This window comes from Ornithodoros turicata, chromosome 7 (genome assembly GCF_037126465.1).
Source record: "Ornithodoros turicata isolate Travis chromosome 7, ASM3712646v1, whole genome shotgun sequence".
In the NCBI taxonomy this organism is placed as follows: Eukaryota; Metazoa; Arthropoda; class Arachnida; order Ixodida; family Argasidae; genus Ornithodoros; species Ornithodoros turicata.
The window spans coordinates 32,073,731-32,092,854 of record NC_088207.1 but is presented as its reverse complement, the minus strand read 5'-3'; the positions used below and the strand labels follow the sequence as shown (position 1 = coordinate 32,092,854).

Sequence of the window (19,124 nt, the reverse complement as noted above, 5' to 3'; positions counted from 1 at the left end):
AGCGTCTCGACCGCGACCACGCACGATCGAGCACGCCGTTCACATCAAGGATCATAGTAATGTCCACGCACCGTCTAGTATACGGTTTCTAGTCCAGATTTCACAATGAAATTGACAAGAGCATTGAAGGCCGCGTCCCTGTGCTTAGCGTCCGATGCGCCTAAGACTTTCTCTATGCTGAAGCCCCTGCTGTCGAGATGGCCAAGGGTCTGCCTCAAGATGCCTCTTTGTGCGGCATGTTTCGGACAATTCATGATGATATGTTCAGTGTTTTCCACTGTCCCGCACAGTAAACAGTTGGTCGAGTCCACCTTGCCCACTTTATGAAAAAAACTGGCGACCATAGGGCACATTCAGGCGTAGACGATGCAGGAGAGTTTCTAAGTGTCTGGGCGTTTTTGAAGGTCTGGTAAAATTCAGCTCCTGGTCTAGCGTGCGCAGCAGTGACGGACCACTGTCGGCTTGGTGCCATTTTGTCCTGCGGATGTCATCAGTCATAGATTTTAGGAGAGATTTGATGTCCTGCTTAGAAAACGTGACTTGATGTTCTGTCGATGACAGGTGTGCGATGTTCACCATTTCGCCCGCCTTCTCGTTACCACTTATGCCAATACGGCCAGGTATCCACTGAAGAATGACGTCGTGACCGATATCTGTGCACTTGCGATACACTAACAGGAGGTCTCGTACTGTTGACGCCGTACGGCCCTTTTTCCAAGAACGATGAGATAGCTTCAAGGCCGGCTTTGGAGTCGCAGCACACTATCCGTTGCGCAGGCAGCTCGAGCGTGGCAAGGTAAGTCATGGCTAGCTTTACGGCTACCAGCTCCGCTGTCGTCGATGATGTCCTGTGAGACAATCGTGCTATGCATTCCCTCTTGTGCTCTGGTATTACAAATGCGGAGGCAGACCCGGATAGAGTCGTGGACCCGTCGGTGAAGATGGCTACACGACCTTTGTGCCTTACCATCAATTCGAGGCAGTGCTGTCTCATGGCCAAAGGCGGGAGGCTTGACTTTCCCTGGTTGATCCCGGGCACGGTGGAGCGTCCATGGAGGGTGTGGGTCCGTTTGTTGTGGCCGTGCTGTGGAGAATGTACGTCGATATGGAGAGAGTGCTTTTAAAAAAGAAGAGTTTCGGCGAAGCAGCTTCCGCACCAGGGGATGGTGATCATGCTGAGTGCACAGGCGAAGGTAATGCCGAACCGTTTCACGCAACCTTAGTGCCTCGAATGGGGGTTCTTTGGCCTTTGCTACAGTCAGTGTGTTAGAGGTGGCACTGGGTACCCCAAGGCAGACCTTCAAATTCCTTGCTTTATTTGTTTGCAACAAGAGTGTGCCTTTGTGAGGCTTCGCCAACGCGCCGTATTGGGAAAATGCTATGCATGTTTGTTTTGTGACACGTGCCGTGAAGGAGCGTATGCATAGGCTAGATATAAGCAAAGTGTTGTATAGATGTTATGACTCACTATCACTCAGAATATGCACATTAACACGAAGTAGTGCGTGTTTGTTGTACTTCTGTGTGCCTTGTAAAATGGGCTCGAGGCGCCTTCACTTTTTTGTTAGAGTCCCATCATTCACTCAAAATGGAAATAAACTATAATAATAATAATAAGATATGCCACAACCCATACTCGGTATGTGGAAAATGAGGCTATTAAAAAAGTAATTGGTACTGATTTACTATAAAAGTACAAAGTAACTACTGCAAAATTGCTATAAACCTAACGTGCATTATGCGCACGAACACTGCCCACGCACGGCTGATTGGGTGCATTTCCGTATTGATACTTCGACTACCCCACCTTGCCCACCTCTGTGAGGCCGAGAACGGCGAGCTCTTTCACCATTACCATCACCACCACAACCCAAATCGTGAACGTGATGTCAGCGTTCCACCTCATATCTGCGAGTTTGAGAACGTGTCTGGAAAGACAATTGATGTTGGCAAGCGATGAAAAGCAATCTGGCAATCATCTACGGCGTCTCAACTCCACGTTTTTTGACAGAAGAAAAAACAACATTTCAATTTACTGTAACGAAGCAAAAAACCTGAAGCCGAGCAATGGTTAAGTCGGACGACACAAAGACGGCTGAAACCACAAGCCCAACCCACCACCACCACCGCCAGCCTAGGCAGGCAGACCGCTCGTCTACCCAACGTTACCCCCCCCCCCCCCCTGAAACCACAAAATAATTTTACCACGCCGGTACTGCAAACGCTACATGCGAAAGCTTGGTGGGAAAATTAGAAAATGTTGACAGCATGACATAGCCCAAATTAATGGCTTACAGGCTGCAGGTTTCACTTAAGCCGACGAAAAGAGGCGTTCCAGAAGAGGGGCGAATCGCCACAGATGCCTTCAGGACTGACTTCTCGTCTTCAACAGTGTCATTTCGTCATGCTGTTACTGGTGCGGTGCTTTTGAGTGTATGACGCACGCTGGAGACCCGTCCTATCATTTTGGTAGAATCTGACTCCATTTGCAGGCAGATAGCAACACATGAACAACAACAACTTCATCGCGGGGATGATAGTTGGAGTATCCCAACATCAAAGGAAGTGCACACAGAACACATGTATGAAAGACACACGACAGCACTTGACAGCACCTTATCGCCACGGGGGATGCTAAACCACATTGCCACCGCTGATAACCCATGAATGCAGAGTTGCGAGTCGACCTTAGTGACTAAATCTCTTGCATAACCTTTTTTTTCTTTTATTTACATGCCCCCCCCCCTTCGCCCTGTACCTCACTAATACCAGCGAATACCACCTAATACCACCTAACTAATACCACCTAATACTTAGCGAACGTTGTCTCTCTATACGTTGGCTGCCTCGCAATAATGGACGCTTCTTCTCGATGCGTTTCACGGTTTAAGCATTTCCCCGAATGCTCCGGTAATTTAGAGCCCGTATTTTTCTTACGTTGTTCCGATATTTCATTTAGCCGAGGAAAGTTTGTCCAATACACACGGAGTCGCAAGTTTACAGAATGCGGAATACGCTATATCCCGCGCACATATGGAATAAACATTCCTTTGATTCTTCCCGCATTCCGGATGAAATTTGAGGAGCTGGACGAATCGATGTTGATGGGGCGAACCCATTACTATAGATACAAGTTTTGCGTATTATGTTGGGCAGAAATGGCATTCAGTTTGTGAAAAGCAGCAGTCGCACCACTGCTGCAATATTATGTTTCGAATCCTTGGGATTCGAACGCGAGCAAGATTGGCTCAGAAATTGGCTCAGAAATTGGCTCAGAAATTGGCTCAGAAATTGGCTCAGAAATTGGCTCAGAAATTGGCTCAGCTCGTTGGGGCAAACTGGAAGTCAGCAAAGGACGCCCTGCACTACAAGGGGAAAAGAGAGAGAGAGAGGGGGGAGGGGGGTATGCAGAGCAGCTAGGTGTTTTATTGTCTTCTTGTTATTTTCTGCTCGCCTTTGTACTCCTACTCCTTCCTTTGTCTCTCTTTGTTCTGCCAAGCTTCCCATTACACGTCGAGCGTAAAAGATACAAAGGAGCACGAAGATATATACAGAGCAGGGATCTGCTAGTCTCCTCTCACACTTATTTATTTCTCGCTTCCGAAATTCTCTTTCCAATAGTCCGCGATTTCTAACATTTATTTAGGCTCTGCAGTGTATTTTACGGAATCTATCGGCCAAATTCTGTGAATTACGCCATAAATTATCAACATCAAATTCCGTAAAACGACAGTAAACATGGTTGTCAGAAAACGCAATGTCAGATATTTCAGTTTTTTTTTTTTTTTTTCGACAACGCATTCTGACGAAAGTTGAGCTTCAAGATGAGCTGGAAATTATTGCGCTTCAACGTAGCTGCACTGATATAAAAGTACGTCCTGATGCGGTCTTCGACCCATAACTGGAGTCGGACTGGTTGCGGTGGTAGCAATGGTATAATGTTGACGTACCATGTTGAATACACGCTGTTCTCGCTCTCGTATGCATCCATATCTCATCCAAATTTTTTGGCGATTGTACGCAAATGTTTAGAACGCCTACAATACGTGATGGTTAAAAGGCGCGCACACACACATATGTGTCTTTTGTGGCACGCTTCGCATGGCAAAATTAACGGTGAAAGATGAAAGTCAATGAAAAATCAGTTCTCTCATGTTCGCATAGCAAATTTCATGTCAGTATAATTACAGATTCATTATTACGTAAGGACTGCCAATCTCTACTTCACATGAAAAATTTCAAGAATAAATATGCACGCCCTCAAATTCGTTCCTTTCTACATGCTGTACCACACGTTCAATTAGATCCGATTTCAAAGAGGAGCGTATACAAAGTCGTAACTGGTTGAGGCCAGATTGGGTCTACGGTTTTCGCACTATCCCAGTGTCCGCTGCCCTAATCGACCTAGCTGCTGATTACACATTTAAATATATCGGACTTCATATGCTGAAATTAGTAAATTAGGAGTGTCACCACGGAAAGGTTAACAAAGTGTTATTGAACAAAATGCCTGCCAGAATGCCTACTAGCGGAAACGGGTTTGCAGAATTCCTGAGGAAATGAGAGGATGTGCAATTACGACCTCTAATTCTGACGCGGTTGGATCTGAATTTGGCTGCGGTTGGGTTTAGTTCGGTCGTGGTTGTGTCTGACCTGCGGCATTTGATTGAAAACGATACGTGATAGAATACGGTTACATTGAAAACGCTGAATGGCCATCCTCTGCGAAATACTTCACTTCAAAGCCATATAGAACGTTAAGCGCATTCCCAATGTATTCGTCTACAAATGACGTCGTAAGCTATCTACAAGTATGTCGTAGTATCCAACTAATGACGAAATAGTTAGCGTACAGGGTGCTTTTTTTTGCCTTCACAGATGTTTATAAAAAAAGCTATGAGAGCGCCATAGATGTCGTTTATGAGTAGGTTGTGACTAACATCTCCGTGGTTTTCTTTTACCCATCAATCAATCAATCGTCTTTTCAGTTTTGCAATTGAGGTGTACTGCCAGGCGGACATCCACCGGAAGGGAGTATGTAGCTATACAAGATGACTAATTATTTACCTGGAATTCATTAAGAACAGCAAATAAGTTAATAATAATGAATTGGGAAATTCGCCACGTAAGGTGCGGCCCACTACCACAAGGCACAATGGGGCAGGATGAGATGTGTCCTGATGATGAGGTGATGAACGATGCTAAATAGGGTCGATAGTCAGTGGAGTCAGTAAGACATCAGAACGGTAGGCAAAACCACAGCACACAAAAAAACACACACAGCACATAGGTACGCAGGCAGATCATAGAGTAGAGAGGAGGCCAGTGTCCCGGAGAAAAACCTTGAAATACTAAAGAACTTGGCGATGGTCAATCTGGTTAGACCAAGGGCCGAGAATGGTTGCCAATGGTGCGGCCGTGATCGACTGCAGGCGACACTGTAGAGCTGCTCTTTGGGAGGTGTACAGATGGCAGTCGAGGAGCACATGCTTGGTATCCGCCAAAACAGCACAGCGAGAGCAGAGCATCGAGTCAGAGCGGCCGATCAATGCTTGAAATGTGAGGTGAGTGCAACCTCAAGACGAAGCCTGTGTATCAGTCGCCTTTGGGGAGGGTAATCCGCACGCTTGATCGGGAATGATACGCAGCTGCTGCAGCCTCGTCAGCCTCTTCGTTGCTGCGGATGCCGCAGTGTGCAGGAACCCACTGGAAGTAGATAGAGTGCCCGCTGATCTCAAGACGGCTTAGTTCCTCCAGTATGTCCACCACCACAGGCGCAAATGATCCACGAATACCCATGTTCGCTATACACTGGAGAGCTGCCTTGGAGTCGCAGTATATCACCCAGCTGCTGATAGCGGCGGATGCAATGTGCTTGAGGAAGAACAAAATGGCATGCAACTCTGCAGACGTGGATGAGGTGCGGTGCGAGAGACGGCATGCGTGGCACGACGACATAGTCGGGATTGTAAAGGCAGCAGTGGAGCTGTGTAAGTTGGTCGACCCATCTGTGAATACTGCAGTGTGCGAAGGGTAACGGCACTACATCATGTCTAGCGCAAGTTGTTTCAACACTGGTGCTGCAATGTGATCCCTCTTGCTCTTGAGCCCAGGAATGGTAGTGGAGATCTAAGGTATCGAAAAGACCCACGGAGGGGACCTGGGGACGACTGATCTTCCAACAAAAGCCGGTAGCAAGGGCTTTACAGCAGCGATGCAGTGAGAAATGTTGCTCTGCCTCCGCCTTTTGAGCTTCGAAACCAAGGGGTGATGACGGTGTTCCGCGACGAGGCGTAGATAATGGCGCACAGTTTCTCTGAGACGTAAGACCTCTACTGGCAGCTCGCGGGCCTCTGCCACCACCATGCGCGTTTCAGCGGCGCGGGGTACACCGAGGCAGATCCTCAAGATTCTGGCCAACATACACCGAAGCCTCTGATCAGATGTTTTTGAGATGCCGTGTAAGACCGGGAGGCTGTAGAGAATGATTCCCCAAATCAATGCCCCATGAATCGATAGGAGCGCTTCCTGATCAATCCCCCATGCAGCGCCAGCGAAGTGAGAAATGACAATTGTCCAGCGTTGAACTTTCGCTTCCAGGTACCTGATATGGGCGCTCCACGGGAGATTGGCATCCATGATAACACCCAGGAATTTGTGGCACTCCACTTGGCTGAGTGTATTATTGCCTAGCGAATGAGGAAAGGCACTCATGCGTTTCCACGTGAACGGGAGCACAACTGTCTTCTCAGCCGAGATGTCCATGCGAGCCTTGGTGAAGTAATGCCGAACATCATCAAACGAGTTTTGAAGGCGGCGTTGAATCGCTGGCCTTGATTTACCGGTGGTCCAAACGCACACATCGTCTGCATATACAGAGAGCTGAACTTTGCGATGAACGCAACGCTTGATATCCGCCATAACCAAACTGAAGAGGATGGGGCTTAATACACTTCCTTGAGGAACGCCTTGGGTCAAAACTGTCTTTTGCGTGTCACCATCCCGAGTGCGGACGAAAATGGTTCTGTTGGACAATAAGTCAGCCACCCAGACAAAAAGCCTGCGAGACACTGTAGCCCGGAGGAGGGTGTGCAATAAGTGTGACTGGCCGTATCATAGGCACGTTTGACATCAAGGAAAACAGCCTCGACAATCCTCTTGCAGCTCTTGGCGACTTCAACAGCAGTCACAAGGTCCATAAGCGAGTCAACTGAGCTACGGTGCAGACGGAAGCCCGCCATCTCATCAGGGGAAACGTGATTCCGTTCCAACCACCATTCCTGCCTGTGTAGAACCATCCGCTCCATCACCTTACCAACACAACTGGTAAGGCTAACTGGACGGAAAGAGGACAGGTGCGACGGATGCTTGACAGGCTTCAGCAATGGGACCACCATGGCTTCCTTCCAGCTTGCGGGTACCTGGCCAGATCTCCATGAGCTGTTGCATATAAACAGCAGGGTTCAAAGGCCCTCAGCGTCAAGATTTCGAAGAGCTGAATAGGTGATCCCGTCTGCACCAGGGGACGATTTGGGTCGGGACAAACGAAGGGCAGTTTTAAGCTCTGGCAGAGAAAAATCCGCATCCAGCTGTGCGTTCGACGGGAGCGTTATACGCTCAAGATCCTCGCGAAGTTCAACCATCTAAGTATGGGACGTTGCAGTTCCCGTAGCTTCCGCAGCCGCCGCCACAGTTCCGCAGAAGTCCAGAGCTACGTCTACTTCAGACTTGTTGAGGATCAGAGCAAGTGACCCTAGTGGATTGACGATTGGCGGATATGAAGATATATTAAAGAAAAAGGGAGAGGTCAGCTAGACACAGGTCAGCTTGCTATTCCAACAAGCAGAAAAATAAAAAGAGAAGGGTTTCATTTTTGAAGTCGCTGTTGAGAAGCATCCCTGAGGAACATTGAAAGCTGACAGAGGACGAGTAGAAGGCAGTGGCTAACAATGCGACCACTGCTCATAACCGCAAGGTTGTTAAAGTTAATTTTATAAAGTATCGGAGTTGGGGTCGCGTATAAATGCGTTCAGAAGTACCTAAGTTACCAATTACGGATACCCCATTAAAAAATACAATGACACAGTTACACTTACCTACGAAAAGGTACTCAGTACTATTGCAGTTGCTTTCCTCCATCTTCTCGAAAAGTTAAGTGAATGAAAAACATATCGTATCACAACAACAACTACATGAATGACTGATGACCTGACCTCATGAATGACCTCAAACACCTGACCTCAAACACCTCATGAATGAGATGAGATGTTTCACCGGAAGAATTGCGGTACCACACCTCAGTGCATGTGGGATAATATACGAGTGGGATGACGATGAAATAGATGAGGCATACACACACGCACACATGACACACACAAATTAGATATCACACACGCGGGTGCGTCCTTACTGATGGGGATAGTAGTTCATCCGGTCGGCCACTGGAGATGTAGTGCTGTGAAGATCACATCTCCGCATTCATGACAAAAGCTCTGAGGAGTTCAAGCAGGCTGGTAGACGGCAAGAACAGATAGAATGAGAGCAGGCATTGACGGTGCTGCACAGGGTTAGAACAAGGACCCAAGATTGCGGCAAGGCTGAGCGGCTTGTTGTTCATATACGTGTCAGCTGAGACTGGTATCGTATCACCTGCTGAATTGAATAACGCGTTTCTCACCTGCGTATATATGATGGAAAATTTTCTAAATGTTCCACGCGTCCCACTGACGAATAAGTGCAATATTTTAATCGACGAAAGAATGGCTATGTAACCAAATAGACACTAAAGTAAACAGTGACACACAAATCACACTAGTATATCCCTTTACATACCCTTAAAACACCGATGAACTTCAGCTGCCACACTACCTCCGATCGCAGTTGGTTATAGCCAGAGTGGATCGGCTTCCAAAGCATGTTAGTCTTGTTTAATCGTTGTGCCCCCATCATTATTGTCCGCAGTCTCCGTATAGCTCTGGCAATGATCCACCATGGGCATGGGTGCCGTCGACGTGACACCGCAGGATATCGGGTGACACACACACACACACATAAATGGGATGATATGGTGGGTCGGGTGACACGGGCTGGCTGGTGCTATTGTATTGCCATGCAGTATCCCCGCAGATATGGTGTCTTGTTACCCGCGGGGCATTGTGCTCACTGGACCCACTCCACAGGGAACTGTGCCGAACGTTGCCTAACAGCCTCCGAGTTTTACAAGGGGAAAACACCCAGACAGCACAGCCGATGCCCGGGTTCGAACACGGGCTACCCCCGGGATGCGATCTGTGACTGCGCGGATTGCATTGTATTCGGTCAGAACTGCGCAAAAAGCTTGCCGCTGCGCCATCTGTTGGCATAGATTTTCGGTGATCGGCGTTTTAACAACAACAATAAATTATGGAGAAGTGATGACGACATGGGATGTGTCCTCGTGGTAGTCACATGAACCTACCCCACTTCACAGAGGTTAATATGAGAGGATGAATTAATGATGAGCGCGAAGCGACGACAGGTCGGGGTTCTCTTTAGAGCTCTTCGAGGAGGCCAGTAGCTTGCACGAAAGCAAAAAGAGAGCGAAGAGCCCGGCACTGATGCGCAGCGGGGGCTCCATGGGTCAAGTACTTTGGACAAGCTGAATGGTCTATGGTCAAGGAGCTCAAGTTGACGTCGAAACTCCCGGCGTCCACATATGTACCGGTCACATTCCTCTATGACGACGTTTTAAGAATCGAAGGAAACACTCAGAAATAGTATACAAGTTACAAAAAATGTAACCAGTTACAAATAAAAGCTACACATATCAAAATATATCTAATATTTTTCTCGTGGACACACTAAAGGTAACTTGATACGGGTATTTCAGATATATCTTCATCATTCAGATACAAATCATTCACTGCTTTCACACATAAAGCGCCATGGAGCAGCTGGTCGCACCAATGCGACCTACGTTTCCATTTTTTCTTTCTATTTCTATTCTATTATATTCTAGATATATATTAATATATATTTTCACTCAGTCAATTAACAACTCTGCATGCCTGCTACACCTAAACTGGTCTGATTTTAAACACAGTCACGGCTCAACCTCGTCTTCCTTCTGCCCTACTCAGTGTGGAGTGCACGGCGACCTCTGCCACGTCATCCTGGCTTGTGGGCAATATCACCAAGAGCGTGCACTCATGGAAAGAGAGAGAGAGCGAGAGAGAAATACATTATGACGATGATGCACTCATGGAAGTTGCTATGCAACGTATCGAAAAACGGCCGTTCAACCTCGCGAAGATTCTCGGACCATGGTCGAACGTTGCCCACCAGATGCAAGGCCTTCGTCTTCTTGCGGAGTTCTTGCGCTCCACCGATCTGGCGACGGATCTCTGAAAGTGTCCCCCTCTCATCATCCCCTCATTCGTTCCTAATATGCAACAGGGCAGTGTACCGCCACAGCGGCGGTGAATCGCCCACCTCATCATTATCCAATGCATGTGGGTGGGTGTGTTCTAGGATTGAAATTCAATGTTTGTCCGGACATTACTATGAGCTATTCAAACACTCTATTCAGCGGTTTTTTCTGAGTACCCCGTATGGCCGATACTCCATAAAGGTGAGGTGACTGACTCTGCAAATTGTTGAGTGTGGGGGCACGGTGGAGAACGTGAAACATATTTTCGTGCATTGTGCAAAGCGCGCACCCCCTTTCTTTTGTTCTTAATAAACATATCCCCCCCCCCCCAAAATGTCTCAAATGAAATCAGCCCTTGACCGATTGGACAATAGAAATTTTGATAGAGCAGAGGACCCAAGAAGAGGGGCTCAGCGTTTTAGGCACCTCTATAGTGAATTGCGCTGCGGGGACAGGGTACATTAAGTTTGTGCTCTGGAGTTCCTCGTCCTGATTTTTCTATACAACAACAACAATAGATGCTGACGTTGAGATTGGGTGTTTCATCGCGGCGGTGCAGTACCCTACCCCATTGCACGTGGAACATTGTATGAAGATGAAGGAAGGATGAAAATACGAGAAAGAATTAAAGCGTCTGGAGCAACCTAGTGGACGACAGGAAGTCCACAAACAGGTGAACAACCCGACGATAGAGCACAGGGTCTTCATGGGGGCCAATGAGTGCAGCTAGGTTGATTGATCTCTTGCTGATACGAGCAAGCTCATCACACAGTATCTGCCTTTGCGGGCCGTAGAGTGCACATTTCATAAGAACGTCCTGGGTGTTCGCCACGACACAGCAAGTGTTGTTGTTGTTTTTAAGTGTTGAGAGAGGTCAGCCAATATTTGGCTTGCTACTTTTTCAAAAAAAAAGGGGAAAATGAAAAAGTTCACCCGGACCAAAAAAGAAAAAAATCACACACACTCACACACAAAAAACAGACAGACAGACTAACAGTAGGTGGAGCAGAGGCTTGTGTCCCAGCATCTGATCATGCATTTGAAATGTGGGGTGAAAGCCACATTCAGGCAGAGTCTACGCAGGAGGATTTATTTTTCCATAGTTTAGCTTTCGTCATCGCGTTTCTTTGCGCAATCTGAGATCGGTGGAATTCATCGGGTAACGTGTTCAATAACTCATTTTCTCACAATTCAATTCAATTTAATGCCTCCTCTCGTTACATATCACAGTAGATCTCGTTAAACTACTACGACAAGAATACAATTAAGATTACCGGAAAATAGTGCATTGTTATCTTGATATAGTGTAACCATGTGTTACCGCGATATACCGCTGCCGCACATGTTACCATTGCAGTATAGGACCAGAACCAATTCGCAATTTGCTGCCCATTTAAACCCTTACGAGAGAATGTCGTTCACCGGTACACGGGCATTATCATTGCTTTTTATTTTCACTCAGTTCTGTCGTACATTACAAAGTTCATCACGAGGTAGCACGCTTTTTTTTTTTTTCGTTTCAATTTCACGCTAATCCTCCATCCAGGGCTCCTTTTGCGCCAAAGTTTAGAAAGGTTTGTATTAAAGCGGCGTGGTATTCACAATAGCCGAAGAGGATGTCAGAGTCCACAGAGGCTGATGGCACTGTCACTTACTGGATTTTCTTGCGTCTACAATAAGACTAGCGACACGGTGTACCAGAATTCAAAAGGATTGTGATGGATATGTGCTTCCGAGATCTTTTACCTCAGCCCCGAAAAGTTGTCTGGCAACCATCTCAAAACACCCGATATCTCAATACATTATGCAGCTTGGAATGTGTGACGCGGCAAAGCTCTTTGTAGACAAACAGAATGACACCGCCGGAGAGTACGGCAGGCTGCCGAGCGTGACTAACATCAACATATGGGCAGTCGAGACATGCACAGAATACCAATCACGAAGTTTCGGGTAACGGTCTTTCCCGATGGAATGCGCTTCAAACAACAACAATAACAAATACATGTAGTGACGATGAGCAGAATTTGCGCTTCGAATTCACACGAAAATATGGGCGGTCGCCGGCGGCAGCTGACCGAGCGATGCATATGAGGTTTACTTAGAAAATATTGCCACGTATCATCTTTGAAGCGACCACACGTAACAGTAACAGCGGACGGCGAGGCGTCGAGCGACGTGCTGGGATCCGCGACACGCCGCGCTGATTGGCAAGCGATCCTTCTGGAAGCATCTGCTCCTTCGCTTGCATCAATCTCTAGGACGGACCGACGGCCTTGGAGACGCTTCTGTATTTCCTTCTCTCCACCGACGCGTGTTTTCTACAATGTTCACCGCTGTGTATAAAAGCTTGTGAGCTCCCAGTCGGAGTATTATTCACCTTAGTTCTGTTTAAGAGCTATCGCTCTTGCCAGCCATGCAGCTGAATAAAGTGTTCGCCGATTATTCGCCGTCTGGCTCATCTACACTTTTTCTATCGTGCAGGTTCAACTGGAAGGTGTACTATGAAAGGTGAAGGAAGTGCGATGTGAAAGGTGTAATGTGAATAGGAAAACTGAAAGGGGTATTCTGTGAAACTTACACCACAAAAGTGTATGCCTTATAGGACAAGATATTTGCACCCGAAAGGTGTAAAAAAATACTGTGCATGAACTCCCTGCTCCCTGTCAGTTACTTACTGCCACTTCAGAGGTAGTCGCTGCTAGGATTTTTCCAAGGGAAAGCATACCGTCTGCCATTTTCGTTGTCAGCCATTGTGAACAAGCAGTGTCTTCTTGACCGACGCATAGCCGCTTATGGCTGACTCTGAAGAAGTGATGCAATTAATGGAATTATGTGGTCAAGTTGAAGGCCGGGAACCAGGACTACAGTAGGTGGACGTTAAAATATGTGGATACGGGTGCGGAAGAAAGCGACGCTAATGCAACGCAATGTTATGATGACTACTAAACTAAGGTGACGTCAAGAGGGCGGTCCGTTTCCCCGGCATTGAGATGCGGCTTCCTATCGCGCGCCCTGAAGCAACGTCACGAAACGTCACGCGAGCCGACTCCCCCCTCCCGTAATATGCTCCTCCCCCGGCGCTCGGCCGCGCTGTCGATGCCCAGACTATTCTCTAGAGAGGACGCCGATCACGAAACGTTTATTAAAAGCAAAAACAAGCGAACACAGGAGCCGTCAAAATCCGTCAATTCATTCCACGAAAACAGAAAAAGAAGAAAAAAAGGAGAGACAGAAATGGGATCATGACTCAGTACTTATCAACGACCATTTTCGCGGTCCCAAGGAACGCGCGTCCCTAGGTTCACAGATCGAGCAGCGCTATCTCACGGGCCAACTCAGGGCCGTGGTGGATGGAACGACCCAGTGGATGTAGCATCGCCAAAAGCACGTCCGCGTCTACGTTCGAACCTCTGCCCCCAGATGGCACTCAGCCGACGCCGCTCACGCGTCCTCCCATTGGCGCGCTCCGGGTGGGCGGGGCGCGCGAGGGAGAGAGAAAATCTCAGGCCAGCTCTCTAGAGAATAGTCGATGCCCACAGGAAAATACTGCAGACTCGGAAAATACGTCGATTTCGAACGAAAGGGATCGACAGAGAGTTGTTCTTTGTCTATTGCACACTAGTTTCTAAACTAGGGGACCTCATGCTGTATATTATCTGCCTATTGTATTCTTCTGGGGAACGAACAAACAAAGAGTCCGACGGAGCGGGGAGTAACGACGCACAGCGCACCGCTGCGCATCGCGAGCCGCCGCCGGTGAGTTCATAGTGCAACGACACTCGGCGAAGCGCGGCGCGGCGGAAACGCACGACTACGCCAGCCGCCGTCGGGGGAGTAGAGCAATACCCTACATCTGGCGGTGGCCAGCGAGCTGAGCACGGCGTGGACTCGCATTTCCCAATATGGCGTCGCCCATTGAGCTTTTGATCGAAACTGGAATGGAACATCCGTGCCTATATAATAAACTGCGGATGGACGGTAGAGACAAGCAAAAGAAGGAGAAAAGCTGGGAAGACATGTGTCTTTCTTATACAATTCAGTGTTCATGTTTGTGAGGTACCAACCGTATTACAGTAGTACAAACATAACAGTGCAGACGATGGGAACACGGATTGTCTTTAGTCGGATTTCAGCAAGCGGGTGCAGATATGACTGCTTTCCCATTATGAAATGTGAAAATTTCCGGTGGTGTTTTCGTTGCGCTGCGCCGAATCGTGTCAGACTATGACCTCGGTAGGAGGGGGAAGCGTGGCGTAGCGCACGCTGGCTGTCGGCGCGGAACGCGGGCGGCGATGGGCGAAGACTACATCGGACTCTAAACCAGCCTTAACTTTTCTAGTCGCGTCAACATTCCCTGACAATTCCCGGTTTTCCAGGTTGGTAGACATGCACCCTGCGAATGACACGAGCAGCAGAAAAAAAGTGGCCGCGCGTGACACACTTCTGTCGTCGTCGTCATTACAGTACTACTTCTATACTTCGTAATATTTAGAATACAGCTTGAAAGGAACGTAAAAGGATAGATGATGAAAGAACGGGTGAACCCCATGGCAGAACCGGTCTTCGTTCGCCATTGAATGGGGAACGCAGACTGGGTCTTCCTTGTAGAGGCGGCTCTGCCGCGATATATTCAACGGTGCGGTGAAGTGTGCTTTACGAGCGCTGTCCGCAGCCGTGCATCCCCGAAGAAAATTACGGCGCGCCTCACGTCTACGTGCTCTTTCCCCCGGGAGTGCAGTGTCCACAAATGCTCGCCGAAGTAGCCCAATATTGCAACATGTGTACCAGGTCCCCCGGTGGCATTATCCTATTAACGAAGGAAGGAAGGAAGAACTTCTGGAACGCTGTTAGTGATGCTCCACGCTGTATTATGGCCGTGAGCTCTAAGCGAAAGATGGATGAGAACGTGTCCGATATATAGTGTCTTTCATGCAGTATGCGCTCGGCAGTGCTCATACTATTTGCGGAAGTACGTGATGTCTGAATTTTTTTTTTTTTTTTTTTGTACAAAAACGTGACTCCGGCTCGTTGCTCTACTGTGATGGAGTGTTGTTTGCCCGCTTCGCGCCAATTTTCTTTTTTCGTGCTTTGGCTTGTTTGTCTTTTAGTAAACATCACTTGCAAATTCTGCTGCTTCAGCTTTTCAGGGGACTGTTCTTAAACTGCGTCTTGCGATGCTTATAGTTCAAATATTCATATATAGTTCAAATATTAGTTCAAAGCATACTGTGGTGTCTTACTGAAATGCAAATTATGCAATCGAGCGGCTCGAACACCTCTGATATTCTTCTGAGAATGGGCGCAAATGGAAGGAGGCGCGAGGATGGGCGCCTGGAGACGGCTGTAATTCGTGGATATTGGATCGACTCAGCATGAACTTCATTTGAAGAACAACGTTACCACGAAAGAAACTTATACCTGAACAGTAAAACGACACAGTCGCCGTCAAACAGTAAGTTTGGGGTATTGGACAGGAGCAGATCATTAATCTTTCATCAGAGTAATGACCTCATAGCAGGACCTTTGAGGAATATCTGGGGTAGTTTTGGATCATGGAGATACATATAGTTACATATTGAAGAAGACACGCTTTAAAGCGAGGAGGAACATGAGCGAGAGATGTTCGGGAAGGGGGTCCCAATCTTTAATTGCGCAATTGGGAACAAGGGCTTTAGAAAATTAGCCGTTGACATTGTCACACTTTGATCAATGGCAGTCGAAATTTGCGGTTTGTTGATAAGTTGATAAGTAAATTAAACATATATACCGAGAAATTGAATTCTGCACCCGACCAATTCAATTCAATTTGCTGTTTGTCATTCGCCACAATCTAAAGCTTTTATTGTAAGGCGTTTGGGCTATAAGAGAGGCTCCTGCTCGTTATTACATGAATCCAAACTGACCGAGCTTCCGTTTTATGCAGAGATTGTGAGGATGCTGCACCTGTGTGGGACCGGCTGTCGCACGGCAGCGGGCCACAGCAGGAAGCAAGCCAGAGTGCGGATGAGCGTCCTCGCATCGCTCTTCGCCCTGCACGCCCTCACCATCATCCGTGCACAAAGGTATGTTACTTCTTCGTTTATTTATTTACTTATTTTACGTCGAACTACATCGGGGAACGTGGGTTGTAATGACTCATAACGGACGAGGCCGCGTCATGCAACTGGAGGTAATAGACGATTTTAAAAAGATGCCCGCGCCACCAAGCCGCGACGCAAAGCAGCATGGGAAATTTGAGGGACACTGCTCTGTCGTCTGCTTCGCTTATGGTTTACCCCGACTGACGCTTTTGCTGCGCGCACCGGGAATGTTATTGTTCTTCTTCTACCTCCGCCTTTGGCCGTCTCGTAATGCTATAAGACGCTCTAAGTTCCCATGAGCCCTTGCGTGCCACAGGTGGCGCTTGCTTGTCCCATCCTACGGTTGGCAATACAAGGTCTATTGGAAACGTTCATAATTTCAAATTATTCCAGATATCGTAATGAGTGAGGTTGCGTTGTATAGATTACCAGATAGAAGTTGTGATTATGCACGCGTGGTGATAATACACGGGTGATTTGACATTTGACATTTATTTATTCTACCAAAACAAATGAAAATACATAGGTGAATATACACATAGAGGAACCAGAGGGAGTACTCCCGGTTAAAGGTTCCTCATCAATCGCAAAATGAAGATATTATAACAGAGCACAATGATCAAAACAATTGAAGATGATACAATACACTTGATGATGATACAGATGCAATTGTACAACACACTTATATCATTGTCAAAAAAAAATTCAAGTGCAACGGAGATAGATGATACAAAGAAACGAAGGTGGTTACAAACGAGATGCATTATGGAATAACACATGTTTTAGTTTGTTTCTAAATAGCGGATAAGATCGAATGCATGTTATTTCACGTGTTAGTTGGTTCCACTCGCAAGCTGCACGGAACAAAAACGACAGCTTCCCATAGTTTGTATTAGACGTAGGTAGGTTCAACAGACCTCCAGCTCCTGCCCTAGTACGCCGGGTTGAACGAAGGTGAAGAAAATTTATTTTTGGCAAAGTGAGGTTAAGTTGTAATATACGGTAGGTCATGCTTAGTATACTATAAGAGATTATGTTATGAACTGTAAGAATACGAATTTCGTGATATGGGACATGAGCGAGCAACGGTAACCCAAATGTAATTCTGATAGCTCTGTTTTGAATTACCTGAAGAGCACGAAGATGAGTTTTGTGAGTTAAACCCCACACAGAAGCACAGTACGTCAGATGAGAGTGTATGAAAGCATAGTACAAGTTAAGCAGAATGGATGGCGGAAAGTAATGTCGGGTTTTTACGAGTACGCTGATACCGTATGAACTCCTGCGAGTGATATCGTTAATATGGGACGTAAATCGAAGATGGCTGTCGAATACGACTCCTAAGAATTTAGTTTCTTGCCGAAACTGCAATGGACTTCCCAAGATGGATAAAGAAGTGGGCGTATTAACATTACGTTTATGCGAGTGGAAAATCATGGTCACTGTTTTGCTCGCGTTCAAATGTAATCTATTAGTACGACACCAGTAGACTAGATTATTAATGTCTTCCTCTAATTTCAATGAAAGGTTATTAATATCATTGCCAGTTAACAATAAAGTCGTGTCATCTGCATATAGAAATGCTTCCGAAAATTTTAATTGCTCAGGAAGATCATTTATATAAAGTAAGAAAAGGAGTGGACCTAATATGGACCCCTGTGGCACGCCAATGTTAGACAGCGAAGGTAGAGAGAGAACGTCCTGGCATCTAACAATATGAGACCGATCCTCGAGATATGATTTGATTAAGCTGAGTGCAGGTCCAGTGATCCCATATTTGGCTAGTTTACAAAGAAGAATTTTGTGGTTAACACAATCGAAAGCCTTAGAGAAGTCAATGAAAAGAGAAAGAGCTATACCCCCGTGATCAATTGACTGTTTGATGCGTTCCGTAAACGTTAAAAGGGCTGTTTCTGTAGAGCAGCCACTGCGAAAACTGAACTGGTTAGTACATATAACGTTAAATTTGTCAAGATAGCTCACCAGCCGCTTCTGCAACAATCTTTCAATAATTTTGCTTATTACCGGAAGAATAGAAATCGGACGATAATTGCTGATAACCAAAGGATCGCCTTTTTTATGTACCGGCACAATGATCGCGCGTTTCAGCGACTTAGGAAATTCGCCTTGGTTAAATGAGAGGTTTACAATGTGGGACAGCACAGGTGATATGACAGCCTTAACTAGTTTTAATTTCGATACGGCTATGTTGTCATACCCTGGAGATATATTACGCAGCGAGGATATGACCTCAGCCACTTCAATTGGCGTTGTCGGTTGAAGAAAAAAGGACTGCAGAAGACGACATGGCATTGGAGCAAATGGTGTGTCGTCTCTATCTTGGTTGACGCAGGTACCAAAAAAAAAGTCATTGAAAGCAGCAGCAATATCATATGGACTTTGGAGTGTGGTATTATTATATATCACTCTGTCTATACGAGTATTACTGGACTTCCTGTTAAGAAATTTATTAACCACCTTCCATTTATCCTTAACGGATGAGCATGACGCGATTTGAGCATGGTAATAAAGCTTCTTTGCGTGATTCAATACCCGCGACAGATAACGTGAGTATAGTGCGTACTTAGACCTCAATCCTGGATTAAAGGGCTGTTTCTTAACCTTTTTTCCGAGAT

General features: G+C 46.7%; 1 protein-coding gene and 1 long non-coding RNA gene across 4 annotated transcripts in view; one reads left to right on the top strand and one right to left on the bottom strand.

Moving 5' to 3' along the window:
* Nucleotides 1-19,124, top strand: part of LOC135400859 (glutamate [NMDA] receptor subunit 1-like) — a 249,362-nt gene that overhangs the window by 126,700 nt on the left and 103,538 nt on the right. For all 3 annotated transcript variants that reach the window (XM_064632806.1, XM_064632808.1, XM_064632807.1), the window contains exon 2: nucleotides 16,332-16,470. In XM_064632806.1, coding sequence (XP_064488876.1) covers nucleotides 16,343-16,470 — 128 coding nt within the window. In that variant the 5' untranslated portion in view covers nucleotides 16,332-16,342. The remainder of the gene's footprint in view (nucleotides 1-16,331; nucleotides 16,471-19,124) is intronic.
* Nucleotides 1-19,124, bottom strand: part of LOC135400860 (uncharacterized) — a 124,347-nt gene that overhangs the window by 60,038 nt on the left and 45,185 nt on the right. The gene's annotated exons all lie outside the window — the stretch shown is intronic.